Source organism: Harmonia axyridis, chromosome 5, assembly GCF_914767665.1.
Source record: "Harmonia axyridis chromosome 5, icHarAxyr1.1, whole genome shotgun sequence".
Classification (NCBI taxonomy): domain Eukaryota; kingdom Metazoa; phylum Arthropoda; class Insecta; order Coleoptera; family Coccinellidae; genus Harmonia; species Harmonia axyridis.
In genome coordinates, this window is record NC_059505.1 from 36,018,757 (window position 1) to 36,042,416 (window position 23,660).

At 34.7% G+C, this 23,660-nt stretch overlaps 3 protein-coding genes across 11 annotated transcripts in view; 2 read left to right on the forward strand and 1 right to left on the reverse strand.

Annotated features, from left to right (window-relative positions):
• The first annotated feature begins 261 nt into the window (after nt 1-261).
• LOC123681068 (cystinosin homolog) lies at nt 262-10,022 on the forward strand. 3 transcript variants are annotated; one of them, XM_045619260.1, is made up of 10 exons: nt 262-492; nt 2,798-2,917; nt 3,191-3,242; nt 3,301-3,391; nt 5,353-5,520; nt 8,163-8,303; nt 8,526-8,625; nt 9,178-9,468; nt 9,639-9,756; nt 9,813-10,022. In XM_045619260.1, the coding sequence occupies exons 3-10, from the start codon at nt 3,197-3,199 to the stop codon at nt 9,941-9,943; spliced, it is 1,086 nt and encodes a 361-aa protein (XP_045475216.1). In that variant the 5' UTR covers nt 262-492; nt 2,798-2,917; nt 3,191-3,196; the 3' UTR covers nt 9,944-10,022. The 3 variants fall into 3 exon arrangements, with proteins under 3 accessions (XP_045475216.1, XP_045475215.1, XP_045475214.1); XM_045619259.1 differs by lacking the exon at nt 2,798-2,917 and having other exon boundaries at nt 263-492; XM_045619258.1 differs by lacking the exons at nt 262-492; nt 2,798-2,917 and adding an exon at nt 3,106-3,129.
• A 429-nt stretch (nt 10,023-10,451) lies between these two features.
• Nucleotides 10,452-11,855, forward strand: LOC123681069 (tetratricopeptide repeat protein 1). The gene is made up of 2 exons (XM_045619261.1): nt 10,452-10,736; nt 10,871-11,855. Exons 1-2 carry the CDS (start codon nt 10,610-10,612, stop codon nt 11,530-11,532), a joined length of 789 nt encoding a protein of 262 aa, XP_045475217.1. The 5' UTR covers nt 10,452-10,609; the 3' UTR covers nt 11,533-11,855.
• Nucleotides 11,856-13,519: 1,664 nt separating this feature from the next.
• Nucleotides 13,520-23,660, reverse strand: part of LOC123681070 (protein FAM107B) — a 91,829-nt gene continuing 81,688 nt past the window's right edge. For all 7 annotated transcript variants that reach the window (XM_045619263.1, XM_045619265.1, XM_045619264.1 and 4 more), the window contains exons 3-5: nt 23,381-23,555; nt 14,085-14,256; nt 13,520-13,938 (exon numbers count right to left, since the gene is read on the reverse strand). In XM_045619263.1, coding sequence (XP_045475219.1) covers nt 13,861-13,938; nt 14,085-14,256; nt 23,381-23,555 — 425 coding nt within the window. In that variant the 3' untranslated portion in view covers nt 13,520-13,860. The remainder of the gene's footprint in view (nt 13,939-14,084; nt 14,257-23,380; nt 23,556-23,660) is intronic.

A 23,660-nucleotide genomic window follows, 5' to 3' on the forward strand; every position in this document is an offset into this window, starting at 1 on the left:
AACCACTCAACGAAAAAAATCACCCGAGAACAAATACATTTTTACACCCAAAAAAAATGAAACAAATCGATCAAAACAAATCGCCTCATCAAAAGTGCAATATGAATTTAGAATTAGCAATTGCATTGTGTCAATCCTATTATTTAACTGATAACAGAACTATTTCGACACCAGTTAATCATTAAATATATCAAGTGTATATCTTCTGGATCACGTTCTGTCGCTTTCTATTTCCACAAGAGGTGTTGGTGAAAATTTCTGAACAGATAAGACGAGCTTGGTCGAGCCGATGGTAATCCTATCCTAATCAGTCAGTGGCTGACTGTTGGAGGAGGAACTTCAAATCAAACGGTCAAGTTGAAGTGAACCAGTTGTGTTTATGTTTTATATTCAAGGTTCGGTTTTGGTCACGAAATATTCCACCCAATTTAGTGCTACTTATGCTATTACCTCGTGTATTATTGTTGTCGGCAATGAAAATTCAACTTTAAAGTGAGTTTTGATGTTTTTTTTAAGGGTGGATTGGTCATATAATTTTTTTTCTTATTTGAATCTAGAGACCGGTGTATTGTGTTAATTTTCCTATTTTTCCGAGTATAATCTTCTTTTGAGGTAGATCAATAATAGCATAGTTAAGTTTTGTTGTGGAAATTGTTGAAAATTACCACTTCACCTATACTTATACTGAATGAAACATTTTTTACGAAATCTCAGTTTTGAAAGTTGAGAATTTTTCGAATGAATTAACGCTTAATTTGGTGCATTCAAGCAAAGTTTGACGGTATCAAAAATATGGAAAAATCGATGAAAATTAGAATTTTCCTTTTTTATTTTCTAGCAGTACCTAATACATATTTTAATATTTATACATATTTGTTCTCGCATTTTCTATTTATGATTCCTTATTTTCTAAGCCTTTTTTCACACCAATTTCAAATAATCGATTCTATATAGCATCTTATTTATAAAGAAAATGAATTCTTCAGTCTTGTTGTTTCCTAGTTAAGATGCGTACAGGGTGTTTCACGTAAGCGGGTCACTGGATTTTGTGGCTTATCCTTTGAGCAATATTGAAAAGTGGCCCATCAAATTGATAGTATTTTTCACGGGCTATCCAAATATGTTATCGGAAAAACTATAGAACCAAGGTATGGAAAGTTATTGAGGAAAAACCATTTTTTGCAAATTTGACTGGTTTTAAGAATAAGAAGGTCTAGGGACAATCTCTCACCATATGTTCCTTCATTCGAACTTTCGGTTTTCTAGAAAACAAAAAATTATAATTCATAATAAATGTTCCCATATTTTCTGAATGCCCAATCGATTCTGAATCCGAATATGTAAATGTAGTGGAAGTTTTTCTCATTTATTTCGAGCAATTCCATCCAAAATCAACTTGAGAAAATTCAGATTCCATATTCGGAAAATATATCCATGTTGTATATGGTTCTATAAATTTTTGATTGTTAAATTTTGAAGATTTAATTTTTGATTATGATAAAAGCTAAAATATAAAGCATGAATTTTCATTCAAAGCTCTCAATATGTTTACTCTCGAAGAAAGAAGTGTTATTTTGGAAATAGTAGAGTAAACAATTTTTTTTTGGAAAAATGTTTTTTTCTCAATAACTTTCCATTACTTGGTTCGGTAGTTGTTCCGATAGCATATTTCGATAGCCCGTGAAAAATACAATCATAGTGATGAAGCACTTTTCAATATCGCTCAAAGGAAAAGCCACAAAATCCAGTGACCCGCTTACGTGAAAGAAACACTCTGTACAGGTTTTTCGTGTGGTCTACAAATTCTCAAACATTATCTCTGAAAATTTGAGTGGAGAATGTTGAAAAATATCGTCACAGAATTGTTGCAAAGTTTTATTATAGAAAACAACGTTTTGGATATTGCGATATTGGATATTCCACATTGAATTATTATTCATGTTTAACGCAAGCAGAGCATTTTTATTGCTTTATTGTTTTCATATATTCATGACTCAGTTCAACTACCCAGAATTTCTTTTTGAATTATCTAGCTAATTTTTTTATGATTGTGATTAAAACAGGGAATCTAAGGATATGAAGTCATATTGATTGTTTCCTCTAGATCGATTTGAAGAGATCTTGAAGAATCTAAGAAAAAATTCAATATATGGGATTGTCCTATATAGTTATTGGTTATAATAGCAACCCTGTATATTAATTTTTGATATTTCTCATGTCATTTTGGGTTCATCTCTGTGTTCACAAATGGGTACCGATTTTGATGAAACAATTTAATAATTTCTAAACCTTGTTAAAACGTTTATCGTTCCATGATTGAATGACATAACCCACTGACACAAATGATATAAGAAATGTCGAAAAAAGTTTTGCTATTATCATATTTTCAAATTGTATAATTCCTATTGAAAAACCCTTTAACACTCGATAATAGATATTCATTTTCAGATGTTTTTACTCCCAAATATTCCTTCAAAAAGAAGAAAAGCTTCAAACTAATTCAGAAGTGCTTTGTTAACTCTGTATCAAATAGTTTTTGTGCTGTTATTGAATCTTTTGGTTTCAAGTTTGCATTCAAATTCCGAACATTACAATTTAAAAAGTCAGGAACGATAAAAAACATTTTCGCCTACAATAGATACTCGATAAATTTCGAATGAAATAGCAGTATAGATTGTCTAAAGATAAATGTATAAATATTGCATTTCAAGGCAAAATTCCATGTCCTCTCTAATTTTTATGAATGAGAGGTTTAATCTACCGAAAATTATCAGTAATTGATGTTTTTTTCTATTAGATTTTACGTCCTCAACAAAGATAATTCCTTGTTCACTATCGTATCGATCCAGAATTAGTGTTAATTATTCACATCCAGTATGTTTGAACGTTGCCATTGAGATTACGAAGAAATGATTCAGTAAGTCCGCTACGTCTATTTCTATTATAAATAATATGACACATTCAACCTACTGGATTGAAGTCGTACAAACACGTTGGATGTGCGTAGTTCAATCAATACTCGTACTCTATGCATATTCATTGTTTTATCAATATCACCTACGAACAGAACAATAAGATTTTTATCTAGACGAGAATCCCAACAATAAAAGATGTCACGAAATGATAAAAGTACACCTTTCCTCAAATTTATCAGAATCTCGGTTCATTATTTCCCTTTTTTACATTCCAGCTTACCATGAGAGTTGTCAGTTATGCTTTGGTTTTAGCGGTTTGCTTTTCAAGTGAGTTCGTTGTGTGAATTTGTCGGATTACTCTAGAGTTCATTTTGATTTTTTTAAGGCTTCGGTGAAATCAGAGGTGATGTCAAGATTTCTACGCATGATTTGGAGCTGACAAAGGGAGATGAGCACAATGTCTCACTTCAAATTAGGTGAGGAAATTTGTAAATATATTTTTATCCAACTGTTGCTTTACTAAAGTATTATCTTTGTATTTGTATGTACTCAATCTCTTTGCAACAATTTGTAGCTTTGAACGAAATAATAATTTTATAATTAAATTCATCTTTATGTTGAATGCTTTGTGTTTGAGTTTCGTATATAGGAATTGAAGCATGCTTGTTTTCCACTTTAATTGAATTTTTTCTCGTCGAATAGAAATTTAAAAGCTGTAGATACATTTCAATAAAGATCCAATGATAAGGATTTTTGGAACTACATAAGGAGGTACAAAGGAAAATGATTCCTTTGTTGATTTCAAGAAAAAAAGTGGGCCCGCAAAAGCTTCATTTTTGGGATACATGTCCCCAAAATGGTTAGATTATGTTGTCGGTTTATGATATATTTTCAAATCCAAAATTTTACTAGGTATATCGTTATGAATGTATATAATATTGAACGATATATCTATTTGAGTGATTTCCGATTTAATATGCAAATTTGAATATTTGGAATCAGATTTTTTTTTGTCGAATTTATAATAAGCAGAATATTTATTATTTTCTGTATCTACCTGCTAAAATCCTAAGTTTGGCAACTTTTGCTCTCCTAGTGTCATCGGTTGCTTCACGTCATTTGGCGCGTTTAAAGTTTGTTTTCTGATATATTTAGTTATTTATTACTAGATAATATAAAACGTTGATTCACTATGGGACATAAGAAGAGCGTTCTTCGTGGAGAAACTCGCGAATCGAGTGAAATATCGTATCACTGATATGTATTCATTTCCCCGCGCTTCATGTAAAATTTGATAGTTCATGTTGGGGACAAAATTTGCTCACTGAAAATGACATATGCTCCATCTATCAAATGTTTATTACTTTGAAGATTTTCCTGAGGATAACTAGAGAATTTTTGAATTTTTTTGCTCCAAATCAGTAGAAGATACCAAAAAGTTAGTACTAGATCGAAGTCCATTTTTACATTTTGAAAACTACCAGTGGCCCACCAAAAAAAAATTTCTGGAGGAAAGACTCTGTTCCAGAAAAATAACCCACCCTTAGATTTCCGTCAAAAATTAGCATATCTCACGAAGAAAACTCAAAATTGGAATATACATGCCAAATTCAAGTTGAATATCTTGTGAATGGAAGGTGCTATGAGAAAAAAACTTGAAAAAAAATAAAACTTTATCACCCTATGCATGTATCTCTAAAATGAAGCGTTTGTTTATAGGGCTTTATTTCTTAAAACGATCCGAGGAATCTGTCATTTTCGTTTTTACCGGCAATTCAGGAACACTCTGTATAAAAATAATAGGTATGCTTGAAAATTCCTGTTCTAAAGTTCTTCAGCAATGAGCTGAATTTCGAAACCCCATTGATTTTTGTTCTATTCAAAAAACACAAAACTACATTTTTCCACTGCAATTTTCACAAGAAAAACAGCAAACCAATAACTAGAAACAATTTACAAATTTATAGGTTTCCATTGTTTTGATTCAAATCCATGAATTGGTAGCACTTCAGTTTGTGCTAAAAAAAATCACAGCATCACTTGTACTGTATTGTACTTGTATTGCAATGTGCATGTGCATAAATTTAAACTTATTATTCTATCGGTTTCAAAGTGCACTCAGTAGGTACTTTTGTCACTGATAATTTCTATCATTCAAGGAAATATCATGACGTATATTATAATGATATGGTAAACTGCAACAGTATTTCATATTGTGATCGCAATGTGCATTGAAATATAACAAAAAAAAAACTGGACGACCTAGAGTAAATATTTCTAGACAAGGTCGAAATGATAATGCAGAATATAGACTATATCAGGAAGCACGTATAAAATTTAAATAATTTTATAATTTCTGTTCACCCTGAACATATATGTGCGGTGTAGGTATCTTTCGCTAGAAGCCCATTTCTTAATATTTATATTTCTGTTTTAGTAATTGCAAAGAAGAAATTCAGCTGATAGTTCAACATGATGACATCGTCAACATCAATCCTAATGTTATACCAGTGGAAAATAAAACTGAAACCTTGGTGACATTGGTTGTAAAAGCTGTTGGCGCTGGTCACTCAGAAATTTATGCAAATGTTACCAACAGAGAAGAGTAAGTATTTTCTACCTGAAAATCATTGTCTAGAGATAACATTCTACAACTAGATTATGAAATGTAGAATAGTAGGTATATTCTAAAACAAGTTGCAGAAGCCTAGGCTTCTATTCCAACACGAATGCGAAATTCTAAAACGAGCCACGAATGAGCGAGTTTTTGAACGCATGAGCATGCCTTCTGCAATGAGTATTAGACGATATTTTCTCTATTTCAGTCAATTTTTGTGGAATATTGTCGAAATTCGATGAAAGATTCAGGTTATGAAGGGTGTTTTTTTTTCGAGGTATATAACTTTAAGTTGGCATTACTGTTCAAGATGGCGACCGATTTAACAGCTGTCAAGTGATTTATTCTCAGTTTGGTTTGGAAATTCATCATGAATAGACTCACGCCTGAACAACGTTTGCAAATAGTGCAATTTTATTTCGAAAATAATGGTTCTGTGCGAAATACGTATCGCGATTTTCATAAACGAATTTTGTTTAGCGATGAAGCGCACTTCTGGTTGAATGGCTACGTTAACAAACAAAACTGCCGCATTTGGAGTGAAGCTAATCCTCAAGTGTACGTCGAAACACCGTTACATCCAGAAAAACTGACTGTTCGGTGCTCTTTATGGGCTGGTGGAATCATTGGTCCGTACTTCTTCAAAAACGATGATGGCCAGAACGTTACAGTCAATGGTGATCGGTATAGAGCCATGATTACTAACTTTTTCATTCCTGAATTGAACAACCATGATGTCCTGCTGTGGTTCCAACAAGACGGCGCAACATGTCACACAGCTCGTGCCACAATCGATTTATTGAAAGACACGTTTGGTGGCCGCCAATTCACGTTTTGGACCTGTGAATTGGCCTCCATGATCTTGTGATTTAACACCGCTAGACTACTTTCTGTGGGGCTATGTAAAGTCATTGGTTTATGCGGATAAGCCACAAACCCTTGACCATTTGGAAGACAACATTCGCCGTGTTATTGCCGATATACGGCCACAAATGTTTGAAAAAGTCATCGAAAATTGGACGTCCAGATTGGACTACATCCGAGTCAGCCGTGGCGGTCATATGCCAGAAATCATATTTGAAATGTAATGCCACAAGATTATCTTGCGGATAAATAAAAATCATGTCAATCGAATAATCCATCGTTGTTTTATTGCAATTCAAAGTTCTATAGCTCTAAAAAAACACCCTTTATTATATTGAAAATTGAAACCTGTTGAAATTTGACAGGATCCGAAATCAGTGTACACAACCACAAAACGAAAAATACAACTGAATACTATGCTGTAATGAGTTCTTCACAGCAATGTTTTTAGTATTGTATTGAACTAATTAGGGTACTGCAATAGAGAAATAATATTCTTTGACGGTTATCGAATTACTACCAGCTTTGAATACGAACTTTGAGCTTTAGTTTTTTTAAGGTTGATACTCCCCAACTATGGTAATTTTTCATCATTTTGATAGGTACAATCGTCTGGTACCGAAAACGCTTGAAACTTGATCTCCTTGAAATTTGTATAGATTTTTAAAGGTTGCACAAGCGATAAAACATCTTGTCTAGATAATAACAAACCTGATAAAATCTAAAAAAACTCGTATGTCTGGGTTCGTACCTCGCTCATCTAATATTTAATTTAATCTACGAGTACATACAGTTTGGTCCAAGGAAAACTTAACACCTTAACACCATTTTGAAGTAGGAAAATCGAGGTGTAAAGTTTGGACTATCATGAATCTTAAAGTGTATAAGTATCAAAAAGCAGATTTATTCTCAACATTTGAATTCTGCATTATTCCAATCAAATGAAGACAAAAGATTCTGGCAGTACTAATAAAAATGTTTTGTCTATTGGATCCATAAAAGTAAACTCCTATGCAATTCATAATAATCTTTGTTCTACCATAGATAATCTATTTAAGTATAGCTAAACTGCACAATCTAATCGTTGGAGACACTCATACACAGATAACAAGACACAATCTGTTATACACACACAAAAAAAAATCGTGATAATATGCGAAAATGAATAACTATATTTATTTTTGGAGTGCTGAGATAATGAACATTACTTTGTAATTAATATATAATTAGCGATATTGTTAATAAACTAAGTTAATCATGGATCTCTTCAAATGATTTAGAACAATTTGTTATATTCTCCAACATTTGTAAGAGATGATAATATGATTGAAGCCTATATCCTTGTTTCATGAACATGTCATAAAAAAGAAAACATTCGTTCAACTTCGATAGTATTAAATCGAAGCTTCACACCAAATGAAAATTAATTTTGCGCCAAAACACACAAGTAAGCCCTGATTTTGATAATACAATTCAACAATTTCTAAATGTAGTTTTCGAAGCGTGTATCTTTCCATTATTGAATGGCATAACCTACTGAACACAAATGACATGAAGAACGTCAAAAAATAATACACAGTATTGCCATTATAACCATTTCAAAGTTAATGTATATCTTAAATAACATCGGTTTACTTTGATAGGAAATTTTTCACTAAGATGAAAACTCTCTGATTTTTCTCCTTTTTTCAAGCCTCATGTAGATCTCAAAAATAATATTGAATATTAAAATTGAATAATAAATCTCCTCATCTATCTTTTTCTAGTTTGCAAGATGTCTATCTACGTGTTACTGTGAACAAAATACCAAGTCTCGACACCATATCAACTGTAATTGGATGGATATACTTTGTAGCTTGGTCAGTGTCATTTTATCCTCAGATATACACTAACTTCAGAAGAAAAAGGTGAGCATTCTGTGTAAAATTTCCAAAATATATCGTATGATGGATATTTAGTTTTTCTTGAAATAAAAAAAAAATACTTATATCAATACTAAATTGTGCATTTTCAATGTAGTTCAGTAACTATTTTCCAAACGAAAAATGAAACCAAATATCCAGTCATGCTGGTATTTCGAATGATTCATCTTCAAATGCAATTAACTTATCTCAATAATTGATTTCAAGTGTTGTAGGTCTCAATTTCGATTTTCTAGCCTTGAATCTGATAGGATTCTCCCTGTATTCAATATTCAACATTGGCCTCTACTATATTGATGAAATCAAGGTGAGTTTTAATCGATCCTTTCTCGTCTATTCCATCGCAATCAATTTTTCATGAGATCAGATGATTTATATATGAACGTTACTTGTTTTATAATTTCCAATAAAAACCATGAAGTTTTTACAGTTCACGTTTTATATGCACATAATATGATAATGAGACAAAGTGACGATAAAATGTTGTGGGGACAATTAATTGATATTGACATCCTCTCAGATTACACGTTATAGAACGAAATAAAAGGTTTTCCAATAAGATGTTTCATTCTGATATTGTAAAAGGAACTAGTTTATCATTAAAGAAATCAATGGTTGTTCATACCTATTCGTATTGTAGGAATGTAATGAATCAATGTAAACGCTAAATTTAATATGAACAGTTCAAAAGATAACTAAAAGTAGCAAAACTGTCTTATACTTCCAAATGACGTCACTGATGACGAGATATATTTATGCGAATAGAAAATAATCATTTTTATATACTCAAAAAAAGTACAAAACATCCTATTCTCTTTCATTTTATTCGACTCATCGTAATCTACATTTATTTTTTCAGGTAGAATATAATGCCCGCCACCCAAGAGGTTTGATACCAGTATTACTGAACGACATTTTCTTTGCTGTACATGCCATTATAGCCACTCTTATAACTATAATTCAATGTTACATCTACGAAAGAGATGGACAAAGAATAAGTCTAACAGCAAAAGGAATAATGAGCTTTTTTGGTGTTATAATACTCATCAGTGCGATACTTTGTCTCAGTAACGTTGTTCATTGGTTGGACTTCCTATACATTTGCTCCTATGTGAAGTTGACTATCACGCTCATCAAGTATATACCACAGGTGGGTGAATAAACATACTCAAAAAACACCCAATCATATTGCTCAGAAGCAATGACGTCAAAGTTGTCAAGCGTTTGAATAAATAAATATTTTATTGATATCAATGCTTGAGATTCAATTCCAGGAATAGTACTATATTGACTAAATCCAATTATTCTGATTTTTTTCAGGCCTACATGAATTATAAGAGAAAGAGCACTGTAGGATGGAGTATTGGTAACATCTTCTTGGACTTCACTGGTGGAATGCTCAGTATGTTACAAATGATTATTAATGCTTACAATTATGGTGAGTAATTTCTTCAGGTAGAAATGATGCTTTGATTCTAACTAATCTTTTTACAGATGACTGGGTTTCAATATTTGGAGATCCAACAAAGTTCGGACTAGGATTCTTCTCTGTTTTATTCGATATATTCTTCATTGTACAGCATTATATACTCTACAGGGCCACAAATTACGAGGAGAACCCATAGTATTAAGAATGAAACATTATTTATTGTCTGAAAATTGTGTGATTGATAACTTAAAAGAATAAAATATTTTTGTATAGTTTCTGATTATGTGATTATTGTTGCTGACCATAAGGACAGTTATCAATCGTTTAAAAACAAGATCTACAATTCTTCAATAGAATAATTATTATATTTTGCTATATGCAGCTTTCGAATCAAGGTTAAATAAACAACTCATACACTTCAATTCAAATTGAAACTAAACTCACACCCACAATTTTTCAAATTGGAGTGGACATCTTTATGTCTTCCTGTTCGACTATTTCGAAGTGGCGTCAACAACTCGTATGATGCTTGAATTCAAATTATCTATATTTACATTTATAGCAATCATGATTCGCAAATAAACCGACTTGTGTTTACAATGATCTTCCCTACACATGAAAATGAATGTTGTAGAGGGCGCAGCCTAGCTTTGAATCAGAAATGGAATTTTCTGGAACAATGAACAATGTCAATATGGTGCAGAAATTGTCTATATCAATGTCAATTTCGCTCATATATGAGGTTATGTTTTTGATCGATTTTAAAAACTTAAATCTTTCAATGATTCTTTGAATTTGAGACAATTTTAATTTTCGCAGTAGATAGACTCAATTCGTTTTTGGTACTGTATTATGTTGTAAAATGTCTACCCCAGAAGTGAAGAACAACGAAGAAATAGTGGATGAATTAACAAAGGATTTGGAAGAGAAACTTCAAGAGGAGTGTAGCCTCAAAGAACAGAAGAATAAAGATGATACTCTAGACAAAGGTAATAGCTCGATTCAATAAACTGATTTTTTTCATGATATACTTTGATATCATCAGGTTAGGAAAGTATCCATGTCAAAAAGAATACATGATATGTACATGAAATATTCATATATTGACTGATTTTCTTTTCAGATACCATTTCTTGCAATGACAATGAAAGTTCAGATGATGAGGAAGAAAAGCTTGAAGATAAAAATGATATCATCGATGAAGAACAACTTAAGGAATCAGAAAAAGAATTAAATGAAGAAGAAATAGAAAAGAGGAAGTTAAATTCATTCGAACTCAAGAAACAAGGTAATGAAGAATATAAAAATGGTAAATACTTGGAATCTATAGAAACGTACACAGAAGCTCTCAAAATATGCCCTACCAAATACAATAGTGAGAGATCCATATTGTATGGAAATAGAGCAGCTTCAAAAATTATGGTATGCAGAAAAAAAAGTGCAATTGAGGATTGCACAAAGTCAATAGAACTCAATGATGGCTATTTGAGGGCATATCTAAGGAGGGCAAAACTATATGAAGAAGAAGATAAGCTTGATGAAAGTTTAGAGGATTTCAAGAAAGTTGTAGGGATCGATCCTGGTTGTAAAGAAGCACTCAGCGCACTCCAAAGACTTCCACCAAAGATACAAGAAAGGAATGATAAGTTAAAGGAAGAAATGTTAGGTAAATTGAAAGATTTGGGAAATATGATCCTCAAACCTTTTGGACTATCTACTAATAATTTCAAATTGGATCAAAATCCAGAGACAGGTGGTTATTCTGTTAGCATGAACAATAGTTGATCAGTTCATTGGATATTTGTTTGATGGTGAATTAATTGATGATGTTTAATTTTTGTACAAGAATCTGAGTATAAATGTCACTAAGATTGATATCATTGTCCCTCATTTGCTTATAAACAACACCTTGTATTAACTCTACACAGTACCTTATTTAATAATAAGGTTTTAATGGGGAAAAGTTTGTTTCAGTTATGAGCTTCCATTGATAACTGAACTCTAAATTTTCAATTTCATCACAATTTAAAATCAATGAAATACTCTATTCTATTGTAACTTTATGAATTTTTGTAAAATATAAATTAAAGCAAATTACTAAAATGGTATGTGATTTTTTTCAATGAGAATCTTCTAGGATTCTACAATGACCCCATGATAAGGGACTTCTCTTTGCCGTAAGAAACATGCATTATAATATACTTCTTGATATAGGTTTCAATTGTAATTTAATGAGTAATAAACATAGATAGAGAGAGTATACGCAATTTTTACATGTCTCCAACATGGTTAGATTACATAGTCAGATTGTGATATATTTTCATATTTACAATTTTACTATTTCATTATGAATGTATATTTTATTGAATGAAATATATTTATTTGAGTAATTCTCAATTATATATGCAAATTTGAATATTTGGAATCTGATATTTTTCCTAATTATCGATTGTATAGTATGCAGAATATTTATTATTTTCTGTATCTACCTGCTGAAGTCCAAGATTTGGCAACTATTGCTCTCCTAGTTTCACGTCGTTTGGCGCGTTTGAAGTTAGTTTTCTGAATTTCTGTTATATATAGGAATTCATTTCAATATATTTTGAGTTAATACGAAACGTTGATTCACTATGGGACGTAAGAAGTGAGTTCATTGCGGAGAAACTCGCGAATTAAGTGAAATATCGTATCACTGATATGTTTTCATTACCTCGCGCTTCATGTCAAATTTGATAGTTCATGTTGAGGACAAAAGTTGCTTACTAAAAATGACATATGCTCCCTCTATCTATGTTTATTACTCTGAGGTTTCAATGAATACAAACAGAAATTACAATTAATTTTGAATGATTAAACCTGAGATTTATGAGATAAATAGCAATCAAAATTTGAAGTAAATAGGATCATTATGACTTAAATATTTTTATTATGGTCTATTATTAGGCATCTTTGGTGTCTCATCTTTCCTATACATGTAGATAGATGATCTTTGTCTTAAAACATGTAAGATCAAAGATGTGCTCTATGAATCATGTTGGACATTTTAATAGCTAGAGCAATAAAAAAATTGGTTGTGAATCAAACAGATTTTTCATAACAACTCTGCATTATGGGAAATAGTTGAACAGAGTCGCCTTTCTAGAATTCAGACATCACTAAGTGTGATAAAATCAAAAAATCATAACTGAAATGGCAAAATTTGAATGAAAAGCTGGCTTAACTAGGTCAGGTTCAGGGCCTTGTGAGAACCACTTACTATAAGATAAGACTAAATTTTAACTCAACGGTAAGCAATGTCGATTGTTTTCAATAAGAAGTGTCTAAATGAGATTTGTGAATCATTACCTCAATTGAAATCTTTCTTCTTTTCTCTTAAAATTTTTCTTTTTTAGTCAAACAATCAATATATCGATTTGGTTGAGGAGTGCGTTTTTTTTTATTTAAAGTGTGATGGAAAAAATCAAGGAAACTCTTTATTATTCATGCTTCCATTGGTAAGTAACATTGTCAGTGATTTGTACTAATATAAGATGTATGTCTACTTCTGCTCTGGAAAAATATGCTGTGGGAATCACAAGAAGTTTTGATAACAGGCTCTATATCTCGATTTGCAACTACAAATTCATATTTCTGTTTAAAACTATTTACATAAATATTTTCTCCATACAGAAACTACTTATTTGAGCTGAACTTATGGAAACGAAACCCCTCCGAATGTGGAAAACTGATTTCGAAGATAATCGATAATCTTGATGGAATAAAATGAACTTCATAGAAAAAATACAGTGTATTTTACAATGCAAGAAACTTAAAACTAGGTATAACTTAGTCAAATACTTATCACAATACAATAATTAATTTAAAGGGTGAGTCCGAATAAAGCCTTCAGCGACTGCGAACTCAGTCTATATTGAAATGTCTCTGAATTAATAATTCGTCGTTCACATTTTGAATTTTTAAAGATTCCTTCTTTATTGCTCAGCTCATTTATTCTATTATTAGCGTTCACCATGTGCAAAATACTAGCTTCATCCGTCCTCGACCTTTTGTACAGATACTATGTAATCAATACACATTAAGAAAATTATAAAACAATTTGTGAAGTGGTTTTATTCATTTCGTTTCAGTCCTAGCCTTCAACTTCATGCGGGCCTGCAGAAACTCGCTGTTGAGTACTTTGTCATCTTCATTCTGTAAAAGAAACAAGATTTCATTAGTCTTTTGCTCTAACAGGAAATAAGACAGTCATTCCTAAAAAAAATATTGAAAATATTCGTATCTGCCAATTTGTTTGAATTTCTTTTTTATTTAATTATAAAATATTAAATAATACTCACTTGAGAGTCGTTGTTTTTCTCCTCCAATTTCTTCGCCCGTTCTGCAATAACTTTTTCTAATTCGGGTTTCTGGGTTTGTATATTATTTTCTAATTGTTTTTTGGCAAGATTTTCCTTTTGTTTCTCAAGCGCCCTTTGGAGTTCCGATTTTTGGTTCAGTACATTCTTCCCACTGAAACAAATTAGAAGAAAAAATTAGCTTTTGATACCTACAAAAGTTCAATGTAATACAAGTACAATCATTAGATTCACAAAATTATTTGGGAGATTCACAGAAGGATTGAGAATAATTACATTTAGCAGGAATAACGAAGTTCCTTACGTAATTTGAGGGTACAAAGGAAAATGATAGATTACTTGGATAATTTTAAGAAAAAAGCCTATGGGCCCCCAAGCGTTTTGTTTTTGAGATGCAGGGTGTTTCTCCGAAGTCCAGCATGGCGGTGGAAAAGAGAAGGATTTCGAAGATGCAGAATTGGGGGCATTACTTGATCAAGACTCGTGTCAAACTCAACAAGAATTGGCAGGATCATTGGGAGTGAGGCAACAAGCCATTTTAAAACGACTGAAAGTCATGGGAATGATTCAGAAACAAGGAAATTGGTACCGTACGAGTTGAAGCTGACATATTTTGAACGACGTTTGTTCGCTTGTGAACAGCTGCTTGCAAGGCAAAGACGAAAGAGATTTCTCATCGCATTGTGACTGGAGACGAAAAATGTGTTCATTACGATAATCCCAAGCGCAGAAAATCATGGGGATATCCCGGACATGCTTCCACGTTGACGGCCAAACGGAATATTAACGGTTACAAGGTCTTGCTCAGAATTTGGTGGGATCAGCTCGGCGTAGTATATTATGAATTGTTAAAACCAACTGAAACAATCACAAACGGTGGCAATAGATCGAGGAACATGATATAGTGATTTTACAGCATGACAATTTTCGACTCCATGTTGCAAAAAAGGTCAAGACATAATTGGAAACGTTGAAATGGGAAGTCCTACCCTACCCGCCATATTCTCCAGACATTGCTCCCTCGGACTATCACTTGTTTCGACTAATGACACACGGCCTGGCTGTGGCACTTCCGGTCTCATGAAGAAGAAAACATTGGACCGATTCGTGCATGCATAACCAGTTTTTTACAAAAAAGCCACGAAAATCGGAAAAAACGGCGGAAGCAAAGTTGTACGTTTATGTAATAGGAAAGCAATTATTCTTACAAGGTTATATGAAGTTTCAATTTCAACATCTGCAGGCGTACCAACTAGAAATTCCACCCCAATTCGGCATTCTTAAGTGCACCTGCAGGAATTACATTGCGAGCAAGGTACACGTGAAACAATGGCCGATATCAGCGTCCGCTCTCTGGAGTTGGCAGACCCCGGGCGGTAGGTGCAGTGGGCAGGTGCAAAAACAATGGAGATGAAAGGAATTACGTCTTGTCCGCGGGTAGAACGACGCAAGTGGGACTCTTCATATTTCAACCCTCGCCCGTCATCGTTATAATTGGACTCAGGCCTTATTACGTCGCTAGAGTAGTCCTGGAACTTTTGCTTCTACGTGACATTCCCGTCGCGTTTTGAATACACTCTCTTAGAGGTCCGCGGAGCCTAATAATTATCGGGCCACTAGAGTGCGCTCTAAGAATTGTTACACCCTCTTCTGGTTGACGGAAAGAGTGGAGAATGAGGTTAAGTTAAAATCCTGGGGTAGCGGTCAGGGGGTGAAACGAAATGCCTCTGCAAGGGAGTGACTGAAAGTGATGACGTTTTTGATTTAGTTCTCTCAATAATAAAGCTTAAATTCGGCCGAGGATGAAATTTCCATCTTATTTGGCGTCAAGGAACTATCCCGCGAGGATCTATTGTGTGTCCTATCAGCTAGCACTAATGGTTATTTGAAACACCCCCTCATGAAGGGGGTTTGGCGCAAAATGCCATAATTCCTTTTTCTCTATTTCAATATCGTAATGAGTACTAAAAACAGCACTGCAATGAACTCATTACAGCATTGTTTTCAGTTATATTTTTCGTTTTGTGGTTGTCTACACTGACTTTCGATCCTATCCGATTTCAACAAATCAATTGACCATATTCACCGTCGCCATATTGTTGTGCGACAATACCAACTACCCAGTGTTCCCAACGAAAAAATATTGACTTTACTCGAAAAATTCCACAATATAAAGTTTATAAGTGAAGTTTATGTGTACCTTTTCTGGCTGCTACGCCAGATAGGCTTGTTTGAAACAATATTTCGCAAAAATTTCACCTTTTGGAAATAAAAACATTAGTGAAAAGTGGTTTTATGAACAAATTAACTGTGGCCTAGTGTATAAATGAAGGCTTCGCTCCATTTTTGTAAATAGTCAGTGGAAGAATAATCTCTATGGCTGATAGTGTATTTTTGATATCAGCGGTATTTTTCTAGTAAACTCAATATTTCTCCGTTGGGAACACTGGGTAGTTGGTATTGTCGCACAACAATATGGCGACGGTGAATATGGTCAATTGTCAATATAATATAATTTGGATATAGTCCAATGATTTGCAACATTATTCGTAATTTTTCTTAATTCTGGTGGTATTAAATCGGTTTTGTCAGACATAATTCACGAATGTAATGTGTAATTATAAATTATTTCAAAATTAGAAACGTACGATTCAAATTCAAATTCCGTAATCTATCAATTTTCGTAACAGTCACACCAACTGCCAAGATACAATACAAAAGTCACTAGGACGTTTAATCTGAATTTCTCATTGAATTTCGACAATATTTCACAAAATATGAATGAGCCCATTCTGCAACTTGTTTTAGAATATACTATTTCGTGTTAGTATCAAGCTTCAAAAGATTCTTTTCGAAATTTCGGTACTAGAGTCCAGTATAGATCGAAATATTCAAGGTTAAATGACCCTACATTTGTTGCTCTAAGGAAAATAGATAAAAACGAATTTCGTATGGTGAAGAAACACTGTTTTTCATAGGAAGAAATACTGTGCAAGTAGAGCAATGGCTCTATTTAATGAGAAATAATGCTATGCAAGCAGAGCAATGGTTATTCGACTCTGCTCCATCAACAACGACAAAGGTTAAAAGATGGAATGATGACTTTGAAGGATACAATTATGGAAAGTGACCTCCTGTCAAATTGGCTGAATTTTTGATATGTATATAATCCAAGTCATTCTTAACAAAACGTTCAATAGGCTAGTTAACAACAGAAGCATTGTGGCTGTGAAAAACACTTTATCTTGATTATAGAAGGGTCGATTGTATAGGTTTGAATCCCGAGGAAGAATACCTAAAACCCTATAAAGGTAGGAGCAAATGACAAACTACCATCATTACTCCTCACACATACAGAACGAATTTCCATCAAGAAAAGACCGAGAGAATCAATCTAATAAAAACGAAAGAGCAATTTATCGCCAGATTAGCCAACATTCACCTCAATTCTGTACGATATTCATCGCCAAACAAGACACTCCCCGTCAGCGCTGAGATAACGCTAGGCCAACATACGAAAACCAATATTGCGCCTTTTCCTGCAACAGAGGTGTGTTCCAGCCCACCTGTGGCACGTATTCTTAATGAATGAATTGCCTCATGTGGGTAGAACGCTGCGGTTAATTCAATCTGAAACGCGGAAAAATGACTAGAGACAGAATCCGACCCGATATACATAACCATACTAATTGCGAACACTTGTGACCCGAATAGAGGAGAGTTCTTTCTCCGCCGGAAAATGCACGAGCAATACATCATATTCGTGACGGCCGCTTAGGCAAAAATAGTACGTTCCACAAAAGTGCATTCGAATGGGTAATTCCAACAAATGGGACTATGACGTCCATGAGAATGTAGAATCGTCAAATTTTTCAGCAAGTAGTTCATTCGCACCAGTAGTTCCAACGATAGGTCTAATGAGCCATTAGTTCTCACGTTAAAGTAGTTCCAATGACCTCGTAGCCGAAAAAGTGCGTAGTTCTAACGGTACAGTAGTTCCAAAGTCCAATATAAAGTCTTTTGAGATAGAGCAATACAATAAATAATCAGCTTCGAACAATAAAGCATCAGTAGATACAAACTCAGTATTAGCAGATTGATCGACGAACAAGGCTAGCCGATAATAGTCACCAGTTTGTCGTGCATCTTTCTACAGCTAGGACATCGGTGTATCAGAAGGCTTTTCTTTACCGAACTGCAAGGCTATGGAATACCCTACCTCAAGATGTATTCCCCTTTGGTTACAACTTACAGCAGTTTAAGACACGCACAAACCGATTTCTTCTAAATTCATCTCGGGGCGCTTGAAAGGGCGTTATAAGCTCAGTCTTTTCCCAAGAGATGCGTATAAAAAAAAAAAAAGGTAACAGGGGCATCAACATTTCCACGTATGATACAAGAGAACAGATAAAAACCTCAGCAGAAACTCTGTCTCCCCGTAAAGGTGCAGTGACTGGTTTGTGTATTTGTTTTTAGAATAAGCTGACATATTTATACTGAAGGTATTTTTTTTTGTCCAATTGAAACCTTTTCCATCCCTCATCTTCGCCAAAAGTCGTCTATAATCAAATATGAAAACAAAAAAGAAAAAAAACCAGAAAGGAATAATAAATGTTAGTTTATATTATATTGATTTGCAGTTAGTGACCGATTCTGAAAAAGAATCTGAAACTGAATGGTAGCTTGGAAACCACCATGAAATTCATAAATTGGACAAGTATTCACCAAGTGGCCAATGGTTTCTTCTACACTCGCATAGTGCTTTCAATAGAATGCCATTTGAAGAGCAATGCTATTGCAGCGACCATGACCAGTCCTAAGTCGATTTAAAATACACCAAGTTTTCCAAGGAAAATTAAAACCTGGATCTTTCCCTGAAGGATCAACGATTAGACTTTTGTTGAAGACAGTACAAGAACTTCATTTCGAACGCCAAATCTCCTTGTCAATTTATTGGATTGAAGGAAAGTATTAATCCATAAAGGTTTGCTTGACTTTAATCTGACAGTTCTAATATCTGGGAGGTAAGATACAATTGGTAATAAGTTTGGGTAGAAATAACTGTCTCCCAAGTTTTCTTGACTGCAACCTGTGGAAGTATATGTGATAGCACTGGTAACCAATCTAAAGGTGTAGATCTAATAGTTCCACTGATAATTCTCATAGAAACCTTATTTTTATTATTTGAACTGGGGTCGTTTTGCTTCGGTGAGCCTTCCGGGAACTGCGACCATGCAGATCTTTTGTTCACTACCCTACTCATTCATAGAAACCCAGGGAGGTCGTCAACGACGTTAATAAAATTGACAACCTCCCTAGGGGCCTTGGCCATTACCTCTCTGGTATCCAGGACCGGCTTGCCCATGTGAATGGTTCTTAGGCCAGCCAGCTCTGGACACTTGCATATCAAGTGTTCAGAAGTTTCTACTTCCGATCCACAGAGCCTGCAAATCTCGTCTGCTGACTTACCCATACGGTACAAATGATGTTTGTACCGACAGTGCCCCGTCAGCAGACCCACCATCACCCGAAGCTCCGCTCGTGACAGCTTCAGGAGTTTTCTGGTGTAAGTAGGTGAAATCTTCACGAATTTCTTTGCCTGAGCAAGTCTAGGAGTGTTAGTCCAGTGGATCATAGAAACCTTAAGATGTGCATCAATTTGCTGACCATGAGTACTATTGAACCAAACAGAAGAACAGTATTCAGCAGCAGAAAAAACCAAGGCCAAAGCTGTCGAACAAAGTGCGTAGTTCTAATGACTCAATAAGGTCATTCGACCATAAAATTTTGGAGGTTATATTTTGTCTATCATTGCTAGTAATATCTACTTCTTGGGTGATATTTTTTAGTATCAGAGTCTATGATTATTATTTGAACTGGGGTTGTTGTGGCTCGGTAAGCCTTCCGGGAACTGCGACCATGTAGATCATTTGTTCTCTACCCCACTCATTCATGGAAACCCAAGGAGGTCGTCAAAGACGTTAATATAACTGACAACCTCTTTAGGGGCCTTGGCCGTTACCTCTCGGGTATCCAGGACCGGCTTCCCCATATGAATGGTTCTTAGGCCAGCCAGCTCCGGACACTTGCATACCATGTGTTAGGCTGTTTTTGCTTCTGATCCACAGAGCCTGCAAATCTCTTCTGCTGACTTTCCTATACGGTACAAATTATGTTTGTACCGAGAGTGCCCCGTCAGCAGTCCCACCATCACCCGAAGCTCGGCTCGTGACAGCTTCAAGAGCTTTTTGGCGTAGGTAGGTGAAATCGTCACGAATTTCTTGGCCTGATTGAGTCCAGGAGTGTTTGTCCAGTGGGTAATCCTGTTATTCAACTCCCATTGCTGGACCGCAGCTTTATATTCGTCTTTTCCTAGCCCACAGAAAGGCTCAGGTCCAGCAGGTGTTAACCTTGATGCACTTTTTGAAAGTGCTGTTACCCACTTTGCCAGTTAGATCAGTCTAACTGGCTCCCCAACTGTTTGAACTTGCTGCATCTCTTGTAGGATTTGTCGAAACTCAAACATCTTGAACTACATTAGATACGATAACAGCTAAAACCAAATACCTCGCGAATTAGTATTCAGAACACGTCCAATCGCGAACCTCGTTCCGAATACGATTCCTATTTGTCTAATCGGAGACCCTAAACAACCAACGGCAACTGCATAAATTACATACTTGATACACAATCCGATCTGACCGAATCGGGATCTAGACCGTCTAGATTCTACAAAACTGTCCCGCAACGTTGGCATTATTGATTAATGACAGATCATTACAGACCATTGAATATCCAAGTCGGCACTTGTCCCCGATTCATATTTTATTTCGTAATTATGCAGATTTCCTTAGAGTCGAGAGGTTGTCCGCGCCAGGCCGAACGCAGCTATTCGGGGCGACCCTATATAAGGACACAGAGAGTGAACGGCCATAGAGTTTTAATGCGGGCGTGCATATTTTCACCCTCGTGGGATTTATAAGAGCCAGAGCTTGGTCGTTGAATCGGTTCCGAGAGAATTACGTGGATGAGAAACTTTAAAAGCCGATTTCGTTGGATTTATACGACTAGAGGGAGCAGGTGTTTGACCTGGACAAGTGGAATTGGTTGTCTCGTCATAATTCTCCGGTTGATAAAGTTGGATCAGTTTCCAACAAGGATTAATTGGACGGTTTGGCTTCAATGTAATCGTTCTTCTATTCTGACTTGGCCTATTTTCGTGGTATAAACATTGAATTTCTGTTGTAAGGGTGCGGCAATCATAGAGTAATGAACATAGATAGAGGGAGTATATGCAATTTTTACATGTCTCCAACATGGTTAGATTACGTTGCCGGATTGTGATATATTTTCAATTCTACAATTTTACTATATAGTTATGAATGTTTATTATATCGAATGAAATATATTTATTTGAGTGATCCCGATTGAATATGCAAATTTCAATTTTTCGAATCAGGTATTTTTCCTAATTGTCGAATTTATAATAATCGGAATATTTATAATTTTTCGTTTCTACCTGTTGAAATCCAAGGTTTGGCAACTTTTGCTCTCCTAGTGTCATCGGTTGTTTCACGTTGTTTGCCGCGTTCGGAGTTTCTTTTCTGACTTTCTGATATATTCAGGTATTTATTCCAATATATTTTGAGGTAATATGAAACGTTGATTCACTAATAGGACATAAGAAGTGCGTTCTTCTTGGAGAAACTCGCGAATGGAGTGAAATATCGTATCACTGATATATTTTAATTTCCACGCGCTTCTTGTCAAATTTGATAGTTCATGTTGGGGACAAAATTTCGAGCAAAATTTGCTTACTGAAAATGACATATGCTCCCTCTATCTATGTTAACAACTCTGCGGCGCCAAGGAACGAAGTAATATTTTAAATACGCGCCATTTTGATTGACACATCCATTGTATCAAGACAGATCGATAGATGGAAAAAATGATGGAAGTTGGGATCATTTGAGCGTGTCATTTATGCATCAACTGCACCCTTGTAGACCACATAACTGTATGTAGATTACCTATACTGGGCTATCTATACCGTGGTCCGGATTTCACAGTCCTGTTTCAATGACATATGTCAAACAACAATGTCATCCGAAGTGTCATAAGTTAAGTTAAAGGTTAGCCCTTTTACAATATTATTGACTTTATCTACTGCTTAACGTGTGAAAATTGTGAAAACTTCTGTAGTAAATACGGTTCGTGCATAACAGGCAAATTATGGTTAAAATAATCGTCCATCTGAGCGTACGATTGGTTGAGACCAGTGACAAAATTCGAAGATGCTGGATCTGTAACAGAAGTTTTAAGGGTCATCCATCATCGAAATGCAAGCTTGACCGAAAATATTTTCACTATAAGTGAAAGTATGTTAGAAGATCAAAATTAATCCATTTCTCGGCGCGCAAAACATTTGGGCCTCTCTTACGGCATGCTATGGCGTATCTTATGATATCTAATGATTTATTCTCCTTAGATTTTTTTGAGTAATGCGAAAGATCTTGTTTATGCCGATAATCTTCAGGCTATTGACAATCTGAAAACTTACATCCAGTTATCGGTGAGATATCGCCTGATACCTGTCGGCGCGTCATAGAAAATTACTTCACATTTGATTGATGAAGCTTAAAATGGTTATTCTGTATCTACATGCAAAATTTCAACCCGATCAGATATGCAATCACGGAAATATTGGGTTTATTTCTTTTCCAATATTCTTCTTTAATTTTTTATGGTTTTGATGATGTGATCAGCTTGAAATTTCACAAGGAGCTTGAAATTGTTATTTCATATCAAATCCAGAATCTCAAGTCCGTCGGTTTTGTGGCCACGGAAATATTGGGTAATTTTATTTCGATATTCTTCAAAGATTTTCTATGGTTCTGGCAAAGCGATCATTCCTCCTGAAATTATAGACGAGGCTTGAAATTGTCATTCTCTATAGAAATAAAATTATTCATCTCCGATCGAATTTGCAGTTTGAAACTTAATAAGTCATCAGTCGAACCTTGATACCAATCTCTGCTCAAAACTCGGAAGTTGCAGAAATAGTGACGACTGGCGATAGAACGGTCAGTTTGGAGAACAATAATAGACTTAATTAATAATAATATTCTAAGTGGAAGAAGCAGAAAACATTAAAAGTTGGCAAGGCTAAACCTTATCGATTTTTTGAAGCCCTCCCAAATGCTAAAGCATGCCATACACGTGCATACCCAATCATATGAATCGGAAACTTAAAAACGAGAAGAGATGTGTATACCTACATTTTTTGGTTAAAGGCTAGCTCCCTGTGCAGGTTTTGTCTTTCGGCATTCTCCTTGATGGGGTTTGCGGGCTTCCTGGGTATAATCAAGCCGTCTTCGTTGAGGTGAGGCGTTGAAGAGTGGTTGTGATCGCCACTCCTTTTGTCCGTTTCTGGTATCATGGCTTCTTCAGAATCTGAAAGTAAAGAGGGGATTAGAAAGAGATAATGGAGGAGGAATTTCAGATAGAATAGTACCATGTACAATTTAATATAATGGAGTTTTAGGTGAATTTTGTTGA

Coding starts and splice junctions, on each gene's coding strand:
- LOC123681068 (XM_045619258.1), top strand. Junction 5,521..8,162: donor AATGTTACCAACAGAGAAGA/GTAAGTATTTTC, acceptor ATCTTTTTCTAG/TTTGCAAGATGTCTATCTAC. Junction 9,469..9,638: donor TCATCAAGTATATACCACAG/GTGGGTGAATAA, acceptor GATTTTTTTCAG/GCCTACATGAATTATAAGAG.
- LOC123681069 (XM_045619261.1), top strand. CDS start 10,610: ATGTCTACCCCAGAAGTGAAGAACAACGAAGAAATAGTGGATGAATTA. Junction 10,737..10,870: donor AGATGATACTCTAGACAAAG/GTAATAGCTCGA, acceptor TTTTCTTTTCAG/ATACCATTTCTTGCAATGAC.